This window comes from Harpia harpyja, chromosome Z (assembly GCF_026419915.1).
Source record: "Harpia harpyja isolate bHarHar1 chromosome Z, bHarHar1 primary haplotype, whole genome shotgun sequence".
NCBI lineage: Eukaryota > Metazoa > Chordata > Aves > Accipitriformes > Accipitridae > Harpia > Harpia harpyja.
In genome coordinates this window covers 51,019,238-51,041,338 of record NC_068969.1, presented here as the reverse complement: position 1 = coordinate 51,041,338, position 22,101 = coordinate 51,019,238, and the positions used below count along the sequence as shown (strand labels likewise).

At 37.5% G+C, this 22,101-nt stretch overlaps 1 protein-coding gene across 4 annotated transcripts in view; it reads left to right on the top strand.

Moving 5' to 3' along the window:
• Nucleotides 1-22,101, top strand: part of APC (APC regulator of WNT signaling pathway) — a 104,661-nt gene that overhangs the window by 28,326 nt on the left and 54,234 nt on the right. For all 4 annotated transcript variants that reach the window (XM_052779128.1, XM_052779125.1, XM_052779127.1 and 1 more), the window contains exon 2: nt 10,421-10,573. In XM_052779128.1, the coding sequence (XP_052635088.1) occupies nt 10,439-10,573 (135 nt within the window). In that variant the 5' untranslated portion in view covers nt 10,421-10,438. The remainder of the gene's footprint in view (nt 1-10,420; nt 10,574-22,101) is intronic.

The window sequence follows — 22,101 nt, the reverse complement described above, 5'->3', positions numbered from 1 at the left end:
TTGCGTAGAAGGCTTTTCAGTAAACTGTCGTGCCTATGTGAATAATACAATATAGATCAATTTTAGTTTTTAAAAACCTCCCCTCCAGCTGTTTGTTCTGTTGAAAGTGCTCCTTAATGTTCTGCCTGCTCTCTTTTTACTACTTAGTTAATTGTTCTGTTACTTCTAATGCAGTTAATAGATTTATGACTGTTTTGTCAAAATTACAGTTCTTTGAAAATACACGTAGACATATATACTGAAAGCAGTTTCCTGGAACCAGACTATTCTGTATTTTTAAGGACACTCAAAGTAACTGGTAAAATATTCTTTTATCTTTCTCAGTTCTGTTAAATACAATGAATGATGCACAAAAAAGGGTTGAAGACAAGTCTAACTTACTGAGTTTAAATTTCTGCTTTATACTAAACATGTCCTCAAAACATTTTCTATATATACCATTATTTTTAGAATCACAGATTTCCTCTCTATCAGTAAGAGAGGCTTTGGATGATGTTAAATTTTAAGACATCAGTTGAGGACTTACCATTTGGAGTAATTGGTTTCAAAAGGTAAATTGGTGATACTGGATGTTTCTTCTGTAATGTTTTGAATGTTTGTTACAGTTGCTTAAATATTAGGATACAGTAGATGCAGAGGTGCTTTCGCTGCTTTTTTTCTGAAATGAAAAAAGGTGACAAAAGTGTGGTAGTGATGATGATGATTGTTATGGTGATGCTTCTTCCTGTACCTTTTTAAGTCTTAAAAAGAAACAGCCTTAGTATTGTTTTGTGTAACAAGCAGAGTGGTTCCTGTAAGAAACTGTAGTCAGACTCTTAAAAATGGCAGCTTGAATAAAAGTTCACTCTTAAATATAATACTTTGAATTATTTATGAGTGCAGACTTTCCTAAACATTATCACTCAAATGCTGTCGTACTTGCCAAAATATTTGTACAAAATATTTGGTTATGATAAATGTTCTGATACGTGTTGTCATAGTACGCTATTAGTATATCATCGGCATGGGATAATACAGCATAAGTTGGAAATGCGTATGGCTAAAGTTGGTTCCTTTGGTCTCTAAATTCTTACATTGGATTTCAGTATGCGTCTTAATTCAGTTGGTAAAATGTTTATGTTGATGAAACGTGTTTAATTATTTTTTCACCAGTGTAATGAGATCCTACTTAAAATAAGCTGTACTACTAATGATGATGCTGTGACAGTAAGTTATTGTCAGTGAAGTCCAAGTCTCCACTGGTGGTTTTCCAAAATTCGTGCAGGACCTGTGTGAACGGATGCTGATACATTTCCTGCAAGACAAATGGTCTTCTGTTCCCTACAAGCGCTGAAGGGAACCCTGAAAATGACCCTGATAGGTCACCTAATATGGGGAAATATTTCTTTATTACAAAATAAAAAATGTCTTTTTTTTTTTAATTAAAGCTCATTTATTTAATGTTAGTGGGTTTAGGTTTAATTTGTGTTTTCAGTTAAAATAGGAAAATAAAGACCTGTCTCAGACTTTCTGATAGCTTAAAGTTTCTAGAATTGAATCCTTAAAAGATTAGGAGAAATACAAAAGTAAACAGGAGCAAGTCATATGCAGTGAGGGCATACATAATTAGCCATGAATAGCAGAGACGATCATTATGAAGAATGAGTGTTCAGGCTTGTGAATCATCCCTGGTCCAATATAAGTTATGATTCAAATGATGTCTGGACTGCTTTGTGTTCAATATAGTATTTAAATGCAAATCATGTTTCGTATTTTCACAGTTGTACTCTGAATGCAGCATGACTAACCAGCTAAGGAACTTCCCAACCCAGAATTATAAAGGAAGAAGTGGGGCTTTTTTCTTGGCAATGTAATAAAGGCTGAACTTGACTGTTCATAGCCTGAAATGTATGGCTTCTTGATTTCACTCTTTTTTGTATTAACAGGAATGTATTTTTGATTGTTAGCATTCTTCAGTAAAATTCTAAACATGGGGTCATTTCTGTTTCTCATACACACACACACACTTGACCCCCATCATACTTGACCTGTAACGAGGAACGCAGGCCAAGAGTTCGGACCATCATCTTCTCTTTCCTTCTCCTCCTGGTCGTTTAAGGAATGAGGAGAACATGGATCACTTATTATTTCATCAGCCAAATTATGTTTTGGTTAGGAAGAACGGATGATGCTTCTGCTTACGGTTGGTGAGTACAGGCCAAGTATCGAACTTAAGGAAGTATCCCAAAATATAACTGGTTTGAGAGCTCTTGGCCAAGTTACGAATTCATTTATGGAAGAACAAAAAAACTCTCTGCCCTACGCCCACCAGTCAAAAGGATTTAGGAAGGTCAGGTATAGAAACACTTCAGTGTTTTAGTCTGCTGTCCACAAAGATAACCTTCATGCAGAATTGGGTAGAAAAAACTAAGAAGAAAATCCTGTCGATGCAGCTGACGTTCAGAGAGAATTGTGTGGCCTTCTTTTAAAGGGACTAACCCTTTCACACATTTTATTAGGATAACTGATAATAGTGATGGCTTTTCGTCAGGCCCTTGTTTTTTCTACATGGCTGAAAAACCCAGGAATTCAGAGGGTACCTAATCTAGAGATTATAATTTGGTATAATTTGTTGTCAAATTTTTTCAGTGTCAGCTTTTTCAAATTATTTATTAAAAGGGATAGTGTTACAGAACTTGCAGTTCACTTTCTGATATCAGAGCCCTTGTTGCTAAAACAAGCTGATGAAGAGCAGTTTTCTGTGATGGCTTTTCTGTTCCTTCCTGCATCTCTCTGATGACCTGAGCATGTTAATGCAGTATGAAAGAGAATGCAAACAGAAGGTACCAGATCTGCTGTTCACCCACGGGAGATTCTCATTCTGTACCAAATACTTTCTTAATTCTTTAACCACACCGAACGCCTTGCAGCACTTTCAGAATCCTCATTATATTTGTGTGCCCACATAGCCCGGATGAGGAAAAACCAAACAAAATAGCCTCCCTTCTAGCTGCTACTGACTGGAATTTTTGTGGTTTGTTCTTAAATGCAGGTAGGGATCGGAGGACTAAATATGCTGGCAACAAAAGCCATTTTAATAAAGCATAATCTTATCACCAGGTGGAAATAACAGTTGTTCGGTGTGATGCTGGAGAAGGCAGAAATACAATTTTTCTGCTCTGTCTGGAAAGAATCAGGATAATGGGCTTTTACAATCTGAGGCCAGTGGAGTGTTCTTCAGTGAGTAGAAAAGGAGGTTATTAAACAATGCCTGTGAAGGATAAACATTTTTAAATCAGCAAGCCTGGAAAGCTTGCCCCAGACTGAAATGGGCAAGACAATCCTTGGCCCACTGATGGTCATTTTTGATAAGTTCTTACACATGGCACTTAAGAGTGCTGATATTTTGCCAGAGAGGATATTTACATACAAACGTTTTAACCTGAAGACAGGCTTCACGTTAATGGAAAATCTGATATAGGATTCAATCAACAGAGAAATTGAATTAATGCAAATTGGTGTGCTTTGGTATGTTCAAAATAAGAATGGCCAAAAAACCCCTCACTTTATTCTCTTGAGTGTATTGATAAAGGTAACTATATGAAAATTGTCCATGTAAGGCTGATGTTAGTAAGTGGGGCTGGCTTACCTTAGAACAGCTGTGCTGGATTTTTTTTTGCCCCTGTGTGTCAACCGTACCCTTCTTTTGGAAGTAGCCGTGTAACAGCTGCCAAATGATTGTGGTCAATGGCCCAGCATAGTAAATTAAACTGATGCCTATTTCACATTACCTTGGTAGTCAAGGCAGTAATCTGCAGTGGTTTAGGCAGCTGCCACTTGAGCAGCTGAGCCCTTCTCTCTTCCCTGGGTGGGAACCTTGCGGAGATGGATAGGGCAGACAGCTGGGGGCAGGCACTGGTGCAGCCGTGCCGGCATTAGCACTAACCACTTCCAAGTCAGAACCCCTGGACCTAATGCTTAAAAAAGTCTGGTTTTAAATGTATTTAAGTTAAACTAATTGGAAAAATCTTGTGACAGTATGACTGGTTTTGGAAAAAACATTCAGGGAATTGAATTCAGTGTGATATGCCCTTGAAGAAACAATTTCCCATTAGTCACATGGGAATGAATGACACAAATGAACAGAGTGGTAAAGAATACTATGGACAAGATACTGGGCTCAGCACTGAAGAGTTGGGTAAAATTTGTGGATGTAGGAAGAAGTCACAGTTGATGGTCCTTTCCAGCCTTACTGAATTATAATCTAGATATTCATGAACTTTAGATACAATGATTACATGTTGTTATATTAAGAACATAAGCTACATTGTGAAAAATCTTCAGTTACAGAGTGTAGGAGCACATCTGCTTACTGGTGGTGGTAGTAGAATGCTAAATTCTGTGCATAATAAATGCTTATTAGAGGGTTGAACATCTGATTTACTACTCTCAATAAATCCAAAATCAATTACATGAACAGGAGCCTTGGCTGACATTGGTGGTTTTTGGATTGGGCCTTACTGAAGAAAGTAGTTTTGCTGTTTTTCACTGCTTTTGATGTTTGAAATAGCCGTACAACTTATTTGCTAACAAAAACCAAACAAAAATATCACCCTCAGGCAGTTACTGTGGGTGACAGAATAATTATTCTGTTAAAAATAGCTAAAATTGAAACAAATAGGTTGTGGTTGTCTAAAAATGTTATCTAGCCTTACATATAGACAGTGCCAGGTCTCTGTCTTTATTGTTGAAAAAACACATGGTAAGGTTTTATATCTTAGATTATTCTATTCTGAAAAGACTACGACTAATTTGTTCTATAAAAGTTGCTTTATAAAAATAGGACACTCTGGTAACAATGATAGCTTTTATGGTTAAAAAATTAGTAATTGGAGTCTGAAATGTTTTCATAAGGAGATTTGATTAATGTATCACAAATTGTTGGGGTTCTTAAGTAGAACTTCTTTAGGGCATGTTGAGTATATCTGCTTACTGATTTAAAAGAAAAAGGCTCTGATCAATAAAAAAATTGTAAGTTTTCAGAGAGTATTGCATTTTTTTCCTATCTCTTGAGATTTGAGACTGAAAAGAGTGCATCTAAATTCCTGATTTCTGGGCAGTTGTTAACTGGTATAGATTTCTTAATGTAGAAAAATGCATATCTAAATCTTAACAGTATGTTTGCATAAATTTAGGCTTCTCATTAATTTTGATTTTAGTGTGTGAAAGAGTTATATCCAGCTTGAAATTCTTTTTGATATGTATACTCATGCAAGATGCTGATTCAGTAAAGCATGAAGTTTCTTGTCATAATTTCACCTTACTTTGATAGCAGATGGAGAAGCAGCTTCTTAATGATGAGAAATATGGGTCAGGGAAGTAGGAGACCTAGATTTTAGGTGCTTCTTACAATGAGGGAATTAAATTTAAAAGTTTCTGTATTCCAAGAGGGTTATTTCTTGGAGTAAATCTAGAGAAAGGGGTATCTCCATTCATCCCTTTGAATGATGACTACTCTGCGAGGAACAAACGCAGTTAGAGCACAAAAGGGAGCTTGACAGAAGCATAATAGTGAACTTTGCAAAGGTGGGTTGTGTTGCATGCATCATGCATTTTCCCTTGGGCTGGGTAAAATGTGAAATGGGTATTGGAGGCCAGAGTTCTTCCCCCCCCCCCCCCCTCCCCCACCACTCTAGTGGCTTTGTATAGGGGGCAAGGAAGAGTCATCTATTCGTGACTCAGCTGATTCTGGCCCCAGTAATCTTGAATATGTTTGTGTGAGCATGTGCAGTGGTACAGCTTCAGGCTAGTGGGCCACATGTAAACTACTCCTTGCTTTCGTATGGACTGGTTACTTCTGCTGTGAATGAGGTGATATGTGGCTGTGAACCCTGTCTGGCTGAGAGGATCCAGAGTTTGACTCTTTCCCCAAGGCCAGTGTTTTGACCACTGAGAAATTACAAGAAGGGGGTGCAGTGATACAGTCAATTTCTATCGATGCCACCAATTCTGTGTTTAAAAAGTGTTTTTAAGTAATTTTTTTTGCACTCAAATAATTTGGAGCATCAATCCAAGGATTTGGTAAAAACCTATTTCCGGAAGAGAGGCAGATTTTAACTTTGAGGGTGTTAGCTCAATATACATGGAACAGCTTGTGTGTAATGGAGCCTTGTGATTTCACTCTGCAAAGTGCAGCGCCTGAGAGGCATCGTGGTGTTCAGCATCAGGAAGCCTGAGCTGCTTGGTGGTTATGCGTTACCTGTGTCCATTTCCCTCATTATAAAATTAAATAATGGTGCCTTTTGTGAAATGCTTTGGCATTTCATTATTTCAGGACAAGAAGATACAAATATCTTGGAGCTATGAAAATAAGTACAGTATTCTTCTGTATTGAAGTTTAGGAATGCAAGATTGGATTTCTGAACAGCTAAGTCCAGTTCCTTCCTGTGCAGTGAGCTAGGCAAGGATGTTGCTGAATTTACAACTTCTAATGGATGTTGCCAGCCTACATTGATAAATGACCAATTTATACCCATTTGTTCTGTGTCAATATTGTGTTTCAGCATAAGTATTTTTCTCCCTCTTGGGTGTTTTCCCTTCCCTAATAACAAAGTGTAGCTTTGTATTGTCGTTCCAGCCTTTGTTGTGCTGAGGCAGCAAAGGCTTGCCTGTCAAAGTCTCATGAGAAAACCTCTAGTACCCTGATCGCTTAGCATCTTTCTCTGCAACCACTTAAATTCACTTTTCTTACCCTTGTCTTTGTAAAATGACTTGATAACTCTGGGGATCGTGTTTGCTTTCCTTGTGCTAGTCTCATGTTGGTGGTGCCTGGGTGCCTTTGCAGGCTGGCTGCTGAGAGGCTCCAAGTTGCTTCTCCCCGCTTCCAGGTGACAAGATTCCTACATGAGTGACCTTACAATTTTATGCTATTTAAATCCACCCTGTTTCTACTGCTCCGTTTCTCAGTTCATCAGATTCCTTGTGTATTACATGTAGTCCTCTGACCTTGTGAAGCCTCCTGAATTTATGGAAGCAAGTTTTGATGCTGCTTCTTGTCCCAAGGTCAATAATGAAACATTTAAAAATACCTGTCATGGCCTAGTTTTGGGGGAACTTTGCTAACAACCTGCCTCCAGCCTAACAATTCAGCTTTCAGTACTGCCCAGTGTCATCTTGTCTTTGAGCTAGTCCTTAGCAATGTACAGTTTTTCTGCTCATCTCTCTTATAATTGTGGCTGGTTTTACATGTGGCACTGTATCAAACACCTTCATGCAGTTGGGGTAGGTGAGATCTATTATTTCTAAAAAGTAGTTTACTTTTCTCAAATACATGGTAGTCCTTCATTACAGGCAGGAAAAAGGAGAATTAGAGAGGGCCAGGGAGGTAGGTATACATCTGCATGCCCCCAAGAAGTCCAGATGCTTCAGCCAGTGGGGTGGCAGGCATCGCTGGAAGCAGATGCCTAGGTGGCTCGCAGCATATTGCTAACGTGAGACTGGCTGTCTTCAGTCCAGTTTTCAGCATGGATATACTGACTGCAAACACACTTTGCCCAAACCTTGCTATGCTCCCAAAAGATATGATGAGCGCTTCCTCCCCCTGCCTCCCCCTCCCCAGAGGTTCTCTTTAAAATTCTTGCCATATCCTGAGGTGCTGATGTGAATGCCCTGGTAGTAGAGAGCAGCTGCCAGGTGTTACTGCAATTCCTGCTGGTGCAGGCACTTTTCTGGAAAGCGCCTCAGCGGCCAGCAGAGCTGCAGTCAGGCAGCATGGCTCCTGCTGGATGCCAAACTGGCAGGAGTGAGTGTCTGCCTGTGGCAGTGTTGCTAATTGCCCATTTGGACATCTATTTAACAACAACAAAAAAATCTATTTAACAAAAAAATGAAGATGTTTGGATTACCCAGCTTGAGGTAATCACCTAACTCAATTTTTTTAATCTGAAAACCCACAGAGTAAAGTTTGACATTTGAATGAATCAGGAAGTGTCTCCTAGTCTGAGGCCGAATGGTGTCTCTTAGTGGTGATGTCCTACTTCCGTGTTGTGGAAATAAAATACACAAAAGGAAGTTTGGGAACTTAGATCAGGACAGGGAAAAGACAAACCAAACCTCCCCTTCAGAAACTGGATTCTTACTCATTTAACATAAGTACATTTAAGCTTATTTGGCATTTAAAATTTCAGAGCTGTTCAGTTGCTGTCTTTCTACTTTAGCTCCTTCCCTCGTTTGGTTTTCTCCATTTTCTATGTTGTGTGTATGTGTCTTGTTAATATGGCTAATTGTTTTAAATTCCAAATTTTGTGAGTGAAAATTCATTAGTGTGGACAGAAAATGGAAAAACTTGATATTTTTTATAATTACATGTCCTTTCATACTAATAATGAATTAATTGGAGAAAAAGGACCTTCTAGCTAGAGTCAAAATGCCTGTCAAATACATGGCACACAGCAGCTTCTGTAAATTAGGTATAGATGAATAAATGCATGATATTCTTGAGTTGAAACCAACAGATCCTATGAATATTACAATACAATACAATACTGATTTATGACAACTAATGTGAAAATGTTTGCAGTTCTATCTACCTTTCCTTGGGCTTGTGCAGAATTGTCCATGCGGTGTGTGTTCTGCAATGTGAACTACAGCTGTTGGTTTTATTAATAACAGTGGAAACTGTTACCTATTAAATAAAATAAAAACATACATGAAGTGGAACAGAAGCAGCCTGCTTTTTTTTTTTTATTATTATTTTTTGGTTACAACTCTCTTTGACAGCTCTTTGCCTTTTAGGTAAAACAGCCTGATGGTAAAAGCACAGAATTCACAGTATAGAGTAGATGTTTCAGATTGCCTTTATTTCTCTAAAAATGAGGCCTCCAGTAAAGCATGACCAAATTTTGAAAAAGAAATTCGTTAGGGATTTTTTTTCTTCAGGTTATTGGTAGTGTCATGGAAATCACAATTCCATAAGCGGCAGGCTTATTCCTTCTCCCGTCTTTGATGATGACAGGTGCTTAGGGCGTGAAGACTTGCTTCTTGAAAAGGAAATAAATTCGTCCTATCAACAGCACTACAGCTTTTGTTATTGTTCATGTCTTCAGAGGTATATATTCTTCTTTATGTTTCGTTGAGTTTAAATTTAGAAAGATTAAATACAATTTTCAAAATTTGTATTGGGGAACTAAAACCTTTCTGAATAATTTTACCTATTTTTTGGTAAGCTGGATAATTCAATTAAGATTCGTCTGGAAGAGCAAAGTTGATTACATAAGGAGTTACACAAGCAGTAAGGTCAAAGGCATAGTGAGAAGATACACAGAAAATGCTAAATAAGAGCTTTTAATTCTTTCATCTTTTCCAAAGTACTGCAGTAATGATGAAAAGGAATGTTGTCCCATAAGCTTTTTATATTTTTTTCCTTTGAATTACAGGTTGCATGCTTAGGAAATTCCTGCAATGACATTGGAAGGGTAATTTGTACGTGTATGAAGTGCTAGGCTTCTTTCTATTCTCTTGAATGGTTGATGAATAATAAATTGATAGCTTCAACTGTAAAGAGCTTCAAACATGGTTAGCCATGTTTTAGTTAACTTATGTTGTTAGATGAACAACTTTGATGGTTTTTGGTTTGGAAAGTGGGAAACAATTTGGATTTTATAATTTAAATTGGAGTATTTGTTTCTTTCTCCTTTGCAATGTCTGAATAATTGTGGTGGCGTTCTAGAACTGTGTTGCAGTATTACCCGAAATAATATGGGATATCTTGATATCAAGAATAGCCTTCTATCTTTTTATTCTACTGTGCAATATGACCACTTCTTGTGTTGGAATTTTGTAAGTGTATTTGTTTTAATCTTCATACCTTGGAGGGTATTTTTACAAAAGACTTGATTACTACTACATTTGATGCTTTTTTTGCTGTTAAAATTCCTCAGTGTTTACTGTTTGCCTTTCATACATCTCCTTCAGTGTGTGCTATTCCTAGGAATTTTGAACATCTGTGACTATCTTTCATTTCATAAAATAAGTAGGCAGTCAGCATCTTTCACATATGGTTGACGGTGCTTGTTGTCTATCCAAAAATGATTAAATGTGGTCTATTATCTGCATAGTTTCTCAGTGTTAGAATTGAAATGTGAATAGTAAGGATGCTTTTGTATGATGCTATGATTTTCTTTCATGCATTCTGGCTTCCCTAATACCTAATGCAATTGTTAATGAACTTCTTCCATTTGCTTAATCATGTGTATCAAATGGAAGCCCACTGAAAAAAGTCTTTGAACTGGCATTAGTTCTAGGCATTAATAGTTTGGCTTAATGGATTTAAATATTTAGAAAGTTGAGTGGTAAATGGTAAAGAGAGAGTTATAATTTTATGGTTAGATAAATTTGGAGTGTTTTTCTAAAATGTTTACTTTTTTTTATTTATTTTTTTTAGGGCTGAGGGTAGCCCAGGATGGCCGCAGCTTCATATGATCAGTTGTTAAAGCAAGTTGAGGCATTAAAGATGGAGAACTCCAGCCTTCGGCAAGAGCTAGAGGATAACTCAAATCACCTAACAAAACTGGAAACCGAGGCATCTAATATGAAGGTATTGCAAACTCTGTGCCTGTGCACATCAGCATTTCAGTTGCTGCCTTTTGTGTTATGGGCTGGTAGTTAGTTACTCAACAAGTTTTGTGTGCTTTGGATTCCTACAGAAGTCCTTTTCTAGACGGTGTAAGGGAAAACCATCAAATCTACTTCGTGAATTTTTTTTTAATTTGAAAACTGAAATATTTCAAAACAGTTTTTAGAAACAGCTTCCAGGTTTCATAGCTTCTTTTCTGGTGTGTCATGATATGCACTACCATTTTAGCACTGCTGTGCTTACCAGCAGGAAGTCCAGTCTGCTGACGTAGTTTGACAAAGCAAGTATTGTTCAGCTCTTGAAAACATGGGAGAGACTGGAGGTTTTCAGTGTTTTAAGGTAAGTTTAAAAATTTTTGGGTTTACTGCAATTACATTATTTAACATCCTGAAAGGAAAAGTTCATTTTAAAATAAGACCACAAGTTCTCCAGCCTCTCCCAAAGCATAAATTCATACTTAATAATTTCACCCAGATCTGTCCATCTGGTGTTTATTGGCTAGGTGTAGGCCTTCAGAGCCATCTATCCAAGAGGAAACACTAGGCTCAGCTGGAATTCAGATGGATTTTGATCAGTAAGAAGATACATACACAGCTGTATCCGTGTGATCCATGACACTGAACAAGGCAGAATTTCACAGGCATTATAGCTGCATTAATGTAGTGCTCTTAAGCTGACAAATCTCGCTGCTTTTTGCTAATAGCCAGCAAAACCAGACTGCTTTTGGTACCTCAGTTACTAGGGCTCAGAAATTGTTGGTATCTCTGCATGTACTCCTGTGTAGGGTAGGCATATTCTAAATATTAAACATTTGTATGTTCATCTCCTTGCTTTCTGTTCTTCGTATCACAGACTTATTGTTCCTTTATAACTGTTCTTTATTTTTTTAAAATATGGTAATCTGGTGAATATAGGAATTAAAAATACTTTGAACTGAACTTTCTTTTCCTCCAGCATGTAGGTTGTGACCTGTATATTCACTGTAAGAAGAAATATTTTCTTGTGTTCTGAAGCACTGTCACTAGTTCTTGAAAGAAGCACAAATTTTTCAGATGCATTTAATCCTTGCATTGCAGTGTAAAATGAAAATGCTTCTGCTACCTAAATTGAAATGAAATTAAAATTAGTCCTTTACACCAGCTACTTGAAACAGTGGTTGGCATTAGCAGCTGTGGGAAAAAAAAAATTTGTTTGCTCAGTTACGTATCTGAAAGCTAGTTCTGTCATCTGCATGGTTTTTCTTAATATAAGAAATTTGTCAGTAACTCCCCTTCCCTCCTTGTCATCGCAGTCTAAAATAAGGGAGGGAAGAACAGGAGAGATGATCTTCTAATAGTTTGAGAATGGAAGAGTGAAAATGTCTTTTTTCCTTTCTTTGTCCCCATACAGTTCTTTTTTCTTTTTTTTTTTTTTTAGCAGATAATTAAATTTCCACTGACCTAGAGGCAGACCAGCTGTATAAGCTGGTCTCTAGGGCATTAATTTGCGATGTGGAACAGCTTTCTGTCCTTACTTAAAACCTGGCAGACCACCAAACGGAAAGTGGCTCTATCGCACTCCACAGAGGAGTCCTTATGAGTGTATTCAGAGTAGATGTCGCATTTTTTCTCTCCTGAAATGCCATTCTAGGTCCAAGGAATTTATCCTAAAAAAATATCAACTCAAATATCAAACCCAGTATGGTTCTTTTCATTTTCGGGGATGGGTGGGGAGGAGATTGTTCAGATTAATTTGTTTTGTTGTTTTTTAACTCCATATTCTATGAAGAAATCCTAATCAGCTGTGTTCTTCGGGGGTGCTTGCTCCTGTGCCTGAACCAAGAAGCTGTTTCTTTCCCTTGTTTGTTTCAGATATGTTTGGAAAGGTTGAAACCTAGCTTTGACTTGAACCTGAAGGATGGTATGGGAATCATCTTGAGTCCAATTGGAGTCTATGGGTGAAGTTTGATGGGATCACTGCAGACTTCTCTTTAGTCAGGAGATAATTGCAGTTTTGCAAGCTTTTGGAGGAATTATGCAGTGGCTTTGTTCCACTGAAAGACACTGCATGGTTTGTATGCTTCCAGTGCCATAATTAGGGAGAATTACAAGAAAAGTAATTAGAAGGACCAGAGCAGTGGTGATTGAAAGCCCTTTGGCTACCATATAAGCAGTTAAAACTCCAAATATTTTGGAAAAAATGATCCTTTGCGAGAATGCAAGTGTCACAGAGCCCTAGCAGCCCCTCCCACCAAGTAAAATCCCAAGTACTAGTGGGGGAAGGGGAGTGGCAGTGGGGAGAACAAGCCATCGTTCTGTGGCAAACATCACTGTTCTTGCACCATGAATTTTGATCTATGGGCTAGCACAGAAACATCTCACAGTGATTCTTTGGACTGTTAATGTGTTAGCTTGCGTCTCTTTTGCCTTATATTCTTTAATTGGTTGTGAAAGGCAATAGTTAGGAAGTACATTTTAAAGACAATATTGTATCTTTAAAGAAATTGGGTTTGGAAGTAGTAGTGTTAAAATGTTGTGTAAGTGTGCCTCATCTTTGTAATCACTCCATTTCAGAAATATAAGGTAGTCATCCTGGAATTAAAAGCTTAACGTGATCTCATCTTGCACATGTATTTATTACAAACTACTACTGACCTATATAGGAACAATGTCTGAATGCTTGATATTTAAAGCTAAATTTCATGTTTAAATGTGGAAACTGTCCGTTTGCTGGCCAGAAAATGACATGATGGGTGAACAAAGATAAATGTGATAACAGGGTGCCAAAATGTTTAGTAAAACAGTGTCCACTTTGTTTTTTAATTTGTGTTGTCCTGGGGATTAACTGTTCAAACACAATGAATCCCTCAGAGTATTATGACTAACTTGGGAAATTCAGTTGTTACTATTGGCTTACTGTCAGATGAAATGCAGCAGTTTGGTGTGATAAATGTTCTCTCTAAATCAACAAATGTGCTGTTTGATGGTCAATGAAATAATGATATTGGCCCATAAATGGAGAAAAAGGGTTTCAGTGTCTAGATGTAGATAGTAACTGCATAAAACAGACTATGGACAAATTTAGAAAAAAATTAATAGTTTTATTTCAATTCAAAACCTGCAAAATGCGTGAAGAGACAAAAAGCAGTCCAATGTCAGCTGTGCTACTTTGTGCGTGTAAATGTAGGAGACTTTCTGTCAGACTTTTCTGCCTGGTTCTTGTAAAAGACAAGTATTTTTCTGTTAAGGATGGCTTTTTTTTTTTTTTTTTTTATGTCATAGCTAATTCATACCAGCATTTTTCCCCATGTAAAATATGGGGGGCAATAGGTATATGTAACTTCAAGTACTCAAGAAGTAGCAGAAGAATAACATCGTGCTTGATTTCCACACTCACTCTCTGAGTGCTTGGATTTTACAGTAAATGAGTAGTGCATGTTATCTTGTGTAAGAAAGCCATCTTTATTACATGTAATGCTCTGTGGGCAAAACGTTCTCTTTCATCTTTATATAGTACATTTAAAATTATATTCTACATATGATTTTCCAGCTTATTTAATGTCCTCTGTATTGTGTCCACATGTATCAATGTATCAATAATTAAATAGGAAGACTGGCAGTAAAACTGATTCAGATTTCTTGAATTTTTTTGAGAAATGTTCTAACCAGCTAAATATACACTGTAAAGAAACAAGGCAATGGTTAAACTCTTGTTCTCAGAAAATCATGAGCTGCTTATTCATGGGGGTTTTTTTACAGTTTGGGGGTTTTTTTTGTGGAGGGTGGTTTTTTGGCGGATTGTTGTCCTCATATAAAGGTTTTAGGTTTAGTAATTTTCTGTGGACTTTTTTGGTTATTGCTTTGTTTGTTTGTTTTAAGGAATTCAGGTTTAGAAGGCAAAGTCCTAGAGAGCTAGTTACTATCATGTCTAGTGCAGGTCCAAAGAGTGGTTTATTTTTGACGTGGATAGTGTTCTTGGGTTTCTTCTGCTAATTAGACAGCAGGGTAATAAACCTTGTGATGCTGTTGTAATAGATTGGAGTGGATTTTGATTAAATAAAAAAGCAAGCACTAAGATATTTTGAGGATTTTGATTTTAAATGTGTTTGTACAATGTTAAGCTGAGTTAATTTAATATGGTTGCAAAAGAAATTTTAAGCCTATAGAATATAATATCCCAGATTTATTGCAGTGTTGTGCACACTCTGTGAGGTTGATTAATTAATACTCAAATTAACAAAATTAAAGGTAAAAAGTGTGCTAAAGAAGATGCCGTGGTGCCTGTTTTTTGTCTTGTTTCTGTCATGATGGATTTGTGAGAATATGAGAAAGCTTATATCTTATTAGAACTGAGTGTGATTTTACAATTAAATATGATTAAGTTGCATTTTATTTTATCTGCAAATATAACTTCCTATATCTTTTTATGACTATTTAAAGGGATGAATACACAAATCCTTAGCAGGAATAGCAGACTGACTGTCAAGTTAGCAACTTAACAGTTACAGTAGCTTGTTTTTTTCATTAAAAAGAGGGAATCTGAAAAATGTACTTCTTCCAGCTTGGAGTTTGTTAGCATATTTTGTTAATAAAAATAGAAGATTGGTGTTCAGAATGTTTCAGGAACTGGCTTGCAATGTTTTGACAATCTGTTACACTTTTTGGACATGAACTCTTTGTTAGCCTGGTATGGAAGTAGCATTTTGTGATCTTTAAGCTGTGAGAGTTAAAAAATAAAAAAGAGTGCTGATCCTTTACATCATGTATACCAGGGCTGAATCACATACTTTTTTTAGAAGTTTACCCTTGTGGCAACATAAGAGTTCAGATACTATAGGTACCCTTTATCCCCCTTGCCTAGTTTTTAAGATTTGCTTTAAAATGGCTGCCGAGGGATTCTCTCTTTTGGAATGTGTGACTACTTTTACCAGATGTCTCCTTGATTAGGTAAGCAGCTGATGATATTTTCTTTTAACTCACCAAACCCCATTTTATGGTCATACAATCTGCTTAGCCACCTCTTCTTGATATTTAACCTTGAAAACCTACTTTATTCTGATCAGCTGTCTCTGATCATCAGTGTTTAATGATACTCATTGTAAAGCACAGAAGGTGCTAGGAGGTATTTTTGTAACTGGTACAAGAATTTTTAGTTCAATATATCACGGTAAGCCACGTGCTTGCAAATTAGAATTTGAAGCCTAACATGTTCACAGAGACCTCTGATACATACAGCTTAACAATTTTGTCATGTGCTGTATACATATGGAGTGTGTATCTGTATATCTGTATATGAGGTTCCTCAAGTAGATGGTAGATAAATACATTTAATGGATACCCATGTTTGCAATCCCATCTTCAGAAGTCTAACAGAAAAGGTTTTTAGCTGGCATCACACACAGTGAAATGTTTCACCAAGGCATACAGAATTAAAAAAAAATGATTGAAAAACTATGTTAAGCTATGAAAGCAAAGCATTCAGTAGACAGAATAGAAATGCTTATGTTAAAATAGATATATTTGGTCTGGAATGGCTATTAGTGAATAGGCTACACATAGTAAGCAAACTGCGGTATAACTACGTTTGTGTTTGAATCTTGAATTTAGTGTGATAGGCATTTCTTTGTGCATCCTGTTGCACAATAAAGTATTAACATCATTTCCAGAACTGTCACTGGAAATCTGATTTACAAGTGATCCAAGTTATCTGGTATGTTATCTCTGCTAAGAGGTCAAGTCAGGTATAACATAGTGGATTATAGTTGCTTCATGAACCAAAACCAATGTTGTGATATCTCCACAGTAATTGCTCATACGGAGCTTACGGATATTTCCCTACTATGTAGAGAACATCTCAGTGCCCCTGTCTCAGATTTAGGTGTCAACAATAAAACTTCCAGAACAAAGGGATAAAACAGGTACAGTGAATTGTCAGAAATAAATTATACTCACCCAAGTGTTTGAAAGCAACTTGAGTATGAAATTGCTGAACTCTAAGGTATTATCTGTTCCACCCTCTCTTCTTCAGCAGTTGGGAAGATTGAGGTATGACCCCTTTGGCTTTAAAGAAGGAGCAGACTACAGCGTAAGAAAGAGGAGAAATCGTTTACTGGAGTGATTGTGAGATCTGGATACTTAAAATTGTAGTAATGCAGATTATTTCCCTTCTGTCAGAAGTCTTCATCAGTTTGTCAGCTGGTAATTTCTTGTTTGTTCATGGATCCTGAAGTTCCTCTGTGGTAGGTTTCCTCCTTGCAGCAATTCGGCAGATATGGCTTCTTAGTCAAAGCTTCTCTTCTGTATAATGCACACTATATCAGCCTTACTGCTTAAGAAAGATCTGGTGTTAGTTAGGTAGCCCCTAGCCCCTGAGGTTCTTCGCCAGCATCTTTCCACTTGCTTCCTTATGTATCTTCCTTCATTTGTTTTATGTTAAGCTTAATGATACACTCTCAAACTGTAGAATTCAAACTGAAGAAAGTTCAGTAATCTGTTTTTTCTTGCTCTTCCACAGACAGACATCTGCATTGCTTACCAAATTTGTGTATGTATGTAATTTTCCTGCAAGATCCTTTGCATGTTTAAGTCCTTCTGGTATAACAATCACTTGTGATTATTGAAGATCAAGATCTGTATTCTGTGTTTAAAATGGCCTCAGCATGCAAGTTATGGAAGCTGGCATGTGTGATGCCACTTTTAAAGAAAAAGTTTAGGAAAAACTGCTGACCTACAGACCTGCAAGCTTGAGTTTGTAATGGACATGTCAGAAACCACAGTAAAGAACAGACTACTAGTGGGCAAAGAGTTAACATTTCTTCCTTAGGGAGAAGTGTAGCTCACAAATACAAGTTCTTTGAAGGAATCATTGAGTAGGAGGTGAGCAATATTGGCACTGATGAGTCAGCTTGGATTTCTAAAATGAGTTTAGTAATGTCCCTCATCAAAGACTCCTGAAGAACCTAAGTTGATTTACGAAGATTCTTTGATTACTATCCAACCGAAAGGTAGAAAATGAAGAGCAGAATAAATAGTCAGGGTTTGGTTTTTTTATTTTACCAGTAGTGTCCTACTGAGATTTCTGCCATGACCTGTGTTTTTTCAACATATTCGTAAGTTATCTGGAAAAAAAGAATGAGATTAAAAAGTTCGGGTTTTAGTGTGGTAAAAATGAACACAGAGTGTGAAGAGCTGCCGAAGAATCTTGTGGTATTGAGTGACTGAATTGCATACAGAGCAAATAAAATTCAGTGCTCTGAAGCATAAAACAATCGTGACGGAAACAGCCTTAATTTTGTATACATAATGAGAGGTTCTGAATTAGCATGGCAACAACATAGAAGGAGGTCTTAGAGATGCTGTTAAAATCTGGAAATGTCAGGTTTTTTGCTAAGTGGTCAGGTTAGTGCTTGGTTTGGATCCAAAAAGTCGGTCTAATATTGGGAATTACTGGGCATACATAGGGAAACAAAAAAGCTGTAATTATGTCAGGCTGGACACTTGCTGCATCCAGAAGTTGAGTAGTATGTCCTGGTCCAATGAACCTTCTCAGGAAGGATCTAGTAGAATTAGTATATGTGCAAAGAAAATTAAGTGATATGAAAAGCTTCCTTAAGTGGCATGATTGACTAGAATGGGACTTTTCAGGTAGAGTGAGCTGGAAGAAAGAGAGGAACAGGATGGGAATAAGACTGTTGAGCTCTAAAAGATTGTAAATAGCATAAGGAAAGTTAATAGGGAATTACTCGTTTCCCTCAATACCAGATCTAAGGGCCATCAAATAACATTATTGGATAGCAAGTGGAAAACAAAGAAAACAAGGTTTGTTTCTCATTGTAAGTCTTTGCCATGGGAGCATTTGGATGCCAGAAGAATTGATCAGAAGATAGTGCCCCTGGAGATGTAGTTTCAGGAAGCCCGCAAGTCAAGGCTGGTTGGAAGCTGGGGGGAGGACATACAAGAGAAATGAGCAGTAGGTTTTGTTTTGTTCATGTATCCTCACCAGGTTCCTGCTGTTGGAGGTGGGATGTTGGTGTCGATGGGTGTTTGGTCTGTTTCAGTGTGAAGGACAGCATTTGCTCTTGGTTCTGTTCCTTTTTCTTCCAGTTGGATTATGCCCTCTTAAGAAGGGGGAGGAGGACAAGGAGGAATTTCCCTCCCTTCTAGAGCTCCAGAGCATTGTGAAGGAAAGGGGCCTTCTGAGGCAGTGGGGGGTGGGGGGGGTGGCTGAAGTGGGCTGAAGGAGGGAAGGTGACAGCAGCAGCCTGTAGGAAATGGAGACCTCTGCCTAGCTGGTGATGGAGAGTGCATTCTTGGACCAGGTAGCGCTCTGCAGTTCATGTCTGCTGTGCAAGGGTACAGTAGGCACTGGGTGGAGGTGGGGGGGTGTTGTACTGAGACTCAAGAATAGGATTTGAAGTGTCTCTGCAAATAACTTCTTTTTTTTCCATTTGAATGGTTAATATTTTTAATTAAAAGGTTAGCTAATTATCCTGGTTGATAGTTTAGCTTCTTGTTTTGTTTTAAAACTTCTAAGTCTTCTTTGGGACCTCAACAGAAAGTATTAATGAGAAGGTCTAAGCAGATCCACCACAAAGCTCTGGCCACCTGAAACGTAGCATGGTCCCCAGTGCATTAGTTTTTATGTTCCTGGAGAACACTTTAGCAAATAATTTCAGGAAAGCATTTCTGGTGAAAATTTGTACTTACGTCAATTGGGACTAAAATGAGTGGTAACGTAACTTCAAAAATTCTGTATGAAGTGGCACTAGGATAACTTTGTCACATTAAAAAGTGGTAGGTTTTGTGTGATGGGTTTTTTGTTTGGGTGGGTTTGACTGGTTTTTTGAGGAAACCAGAGTAGTTAGATTGTTATATAAAGGTCCAGTGAATTTGAATAATTTAAGTTGCCAATATGATCCCATAGTTTCCTTACAATTTATGAAGCAGTTGCAAAGCATCATGGTCATCCTGTGATGTCAGTAATATGCTGCTATGAGGCTGCGGACACATTACCATTTTTTACTGTATCCTTTGGTTCTGGTATTTGGTTTTTTCGCATCATCCTAGTTCTGCCTGTGTATGCCTGGCTTACAGCTTTTTGGAGAAGAATCCTGTTTACCTGGATACAGATGCTAGTGAAAGAAACTTCTTTTTTCCTTGCTACTAGCAGCAGTTAAACATAAATTTTCCCTCTTCAATTAGCCTGTGTGTCACCAGCTGATGAGAACCTTCTAGCATGCTCTTTATTTGCTCATTGCCATGCAAGTAGTGTACCTTATAAAGTGGTGCCTGTGTTGAATCTGCCCTTGTTCTGGTATTGTTTCCATGCATCTTCCAGCCAACTCTAATGAGTCAACTTCATTTTGTCTGTCTGATTTTTCAGCATTCTGGCTGATGTGGCCAAAGTTAAGGGGTTTTTTTTTGTACTTTGTACTCCTGGCTCTTCGGAGTTATTTGTATGGTACTGTGGGCTCTGCTGACTTAACAGAGCTTGTTCTTCTTCTCTAAACTTCTATTTTTTTAAAGCTTGTTTTGATACATGCTCTGTCTAGCACACAGTAGAGGCTTTGTCTTGATTTCTTTGATACTTCACTGAATTTTGTTGTGACCCAGCTTTAGGGGAGCTTTAAGCAGGAGCATAAATTACAGCGGGCAATAAAAGGAAATGTAGAAGGAACTAGAAGTGTTTTGAAGAACAGCTCAAGGTGCAGTAGCAAATGAGTTTGTGTAATAAGTTTCCTGCTTTTGAGAAGGAAGCTATGGGAGGGAATTGATGAATCGAAAGCATAAATTAAAGAAATTTCTGTGCGATTCTTGTCTGTATCAGTTTTCAATGGTGGGGACATTGCAACGAATCTGACCCCCAGATCTGTTCTTCACTTGTAGCACTAACAAACCTTGTGATTGAAATAAACTACAATAAAGTAGTAATTCACACAATAGTTTATTTTTACTTTTTTTCCTCTTTAGATGAAAAAAATACCGCCAAAAAAAGACTTAAAATGCATTTTGTTTTATTTGGGTTTGCACATTCAAACATTAAGGAAATGCCATCTTTAAGATAGACAATGCCACCCTGATTTTGTCAGCTGGTGTCCTGGTTTCGGCGGGGATAGAGTTAATTTTCTTTCAGTAACTGCTATAGCGTTATGTTTTGGATTTAGTATGAGAAGAATGTTGGTAACACACTGATGTTTTAAGTTGTTTCTAAGTAGTGTTTATACTAAGTTAAGGATTTTTCAGCTTCTCATGCCCAGCCAGCAAGAAGGCTGGAGAGGCACAAGAAGTTGGGAGGGGACACAGCCAGGACAGCTGACCCAAACTGGCCAAAGGGGTATTCCATACTGTGTGATGTCAAGCCCAGTATATAAAGTGGGGGGAGTTGGCTGGGGCAGGGGCGGATCACTGCTGGGGAACTAACTGAGCATCAGTTGGCGGGTGGTGAGCAATTGCGTTGTGCATCACTTGTTTTGTATATTTCATTTCTTTTCTTCTTCTTATTGTCATTTTATTATTGTTACTATTATCATTATTATTTTCTTCCTTTCTGTACTGTTAAACTTATCTTAACCCATGGGGTTTACTTTTTTTTTTTTTTTTTCTTTCCCGATTCCCTCCCCCATCCCACTGGGTAGGGCTGAAGTGAGTGAGTGGCTGCGTGGTGCTTAGCTGCTGGCTGGGGTTAAACCATGACAGCTGGTTTATACACCCTATGACACAATTTTATCTATTCTACAAAAAAAAGCTTCCAAAGTTAGCATGCTCAATGCTCACAGTAAGGATGAAAATATACCCTTGTATAAAATAGTGTTACTTTCTGATTTACCGCTGCAGATAAAGTCTTTAAATGCAGATTTTTATGTATATAATGATCTGTAGAGAGTCAGGTATTTCGCTTGAAAGTTACTTCTTGACAGAAATGCAGTTTGCAGGAAAAAAGCAGAACTCTTTTTTCCAGAAAATATATTTTATTAATTTTTTTTTTTTTTTTTTTACAGTATTAAACCTAAGCTAAAACTCCATCTTCTTCTGGCAGCTGGATTTCTTAGCCAAACCATGTCTCCTTGAATGAGCTGTGGTCTCACTATGAGCAGGTCGAATACATCGTGGAAGTTGCACGAATGCAGTCACCGTCAGAAACAGTGTCTGCAGGCAACTGAGCTAGTAGGAGAGAATTCAGTGAGAATTGTGAGATACAGATCTCACGTAGCACTGTGGCATCCTGGACAGACAGTGCTCAAAATCCAATTATGTTCAGTACAACTTACCAAAATACTTTGATTCAATAATAATGTATACTTTGCTTTCAGTGTGACTGAATTATGTTTTGTATTCTGAAATAATATAAATTTAAAAAATTCACTGCAAACTAACTGTCTTTGTTGTGCACAGTAATGAATCAGCTAGCTGTAGAAATTTCACATTATACCTATTTTATAAGGGAGAAACCTGAAAATACAATAGTAGCGTAGGATCTGACATTTTCAAAGTCAGGTCCTCTTCCAAATGGTT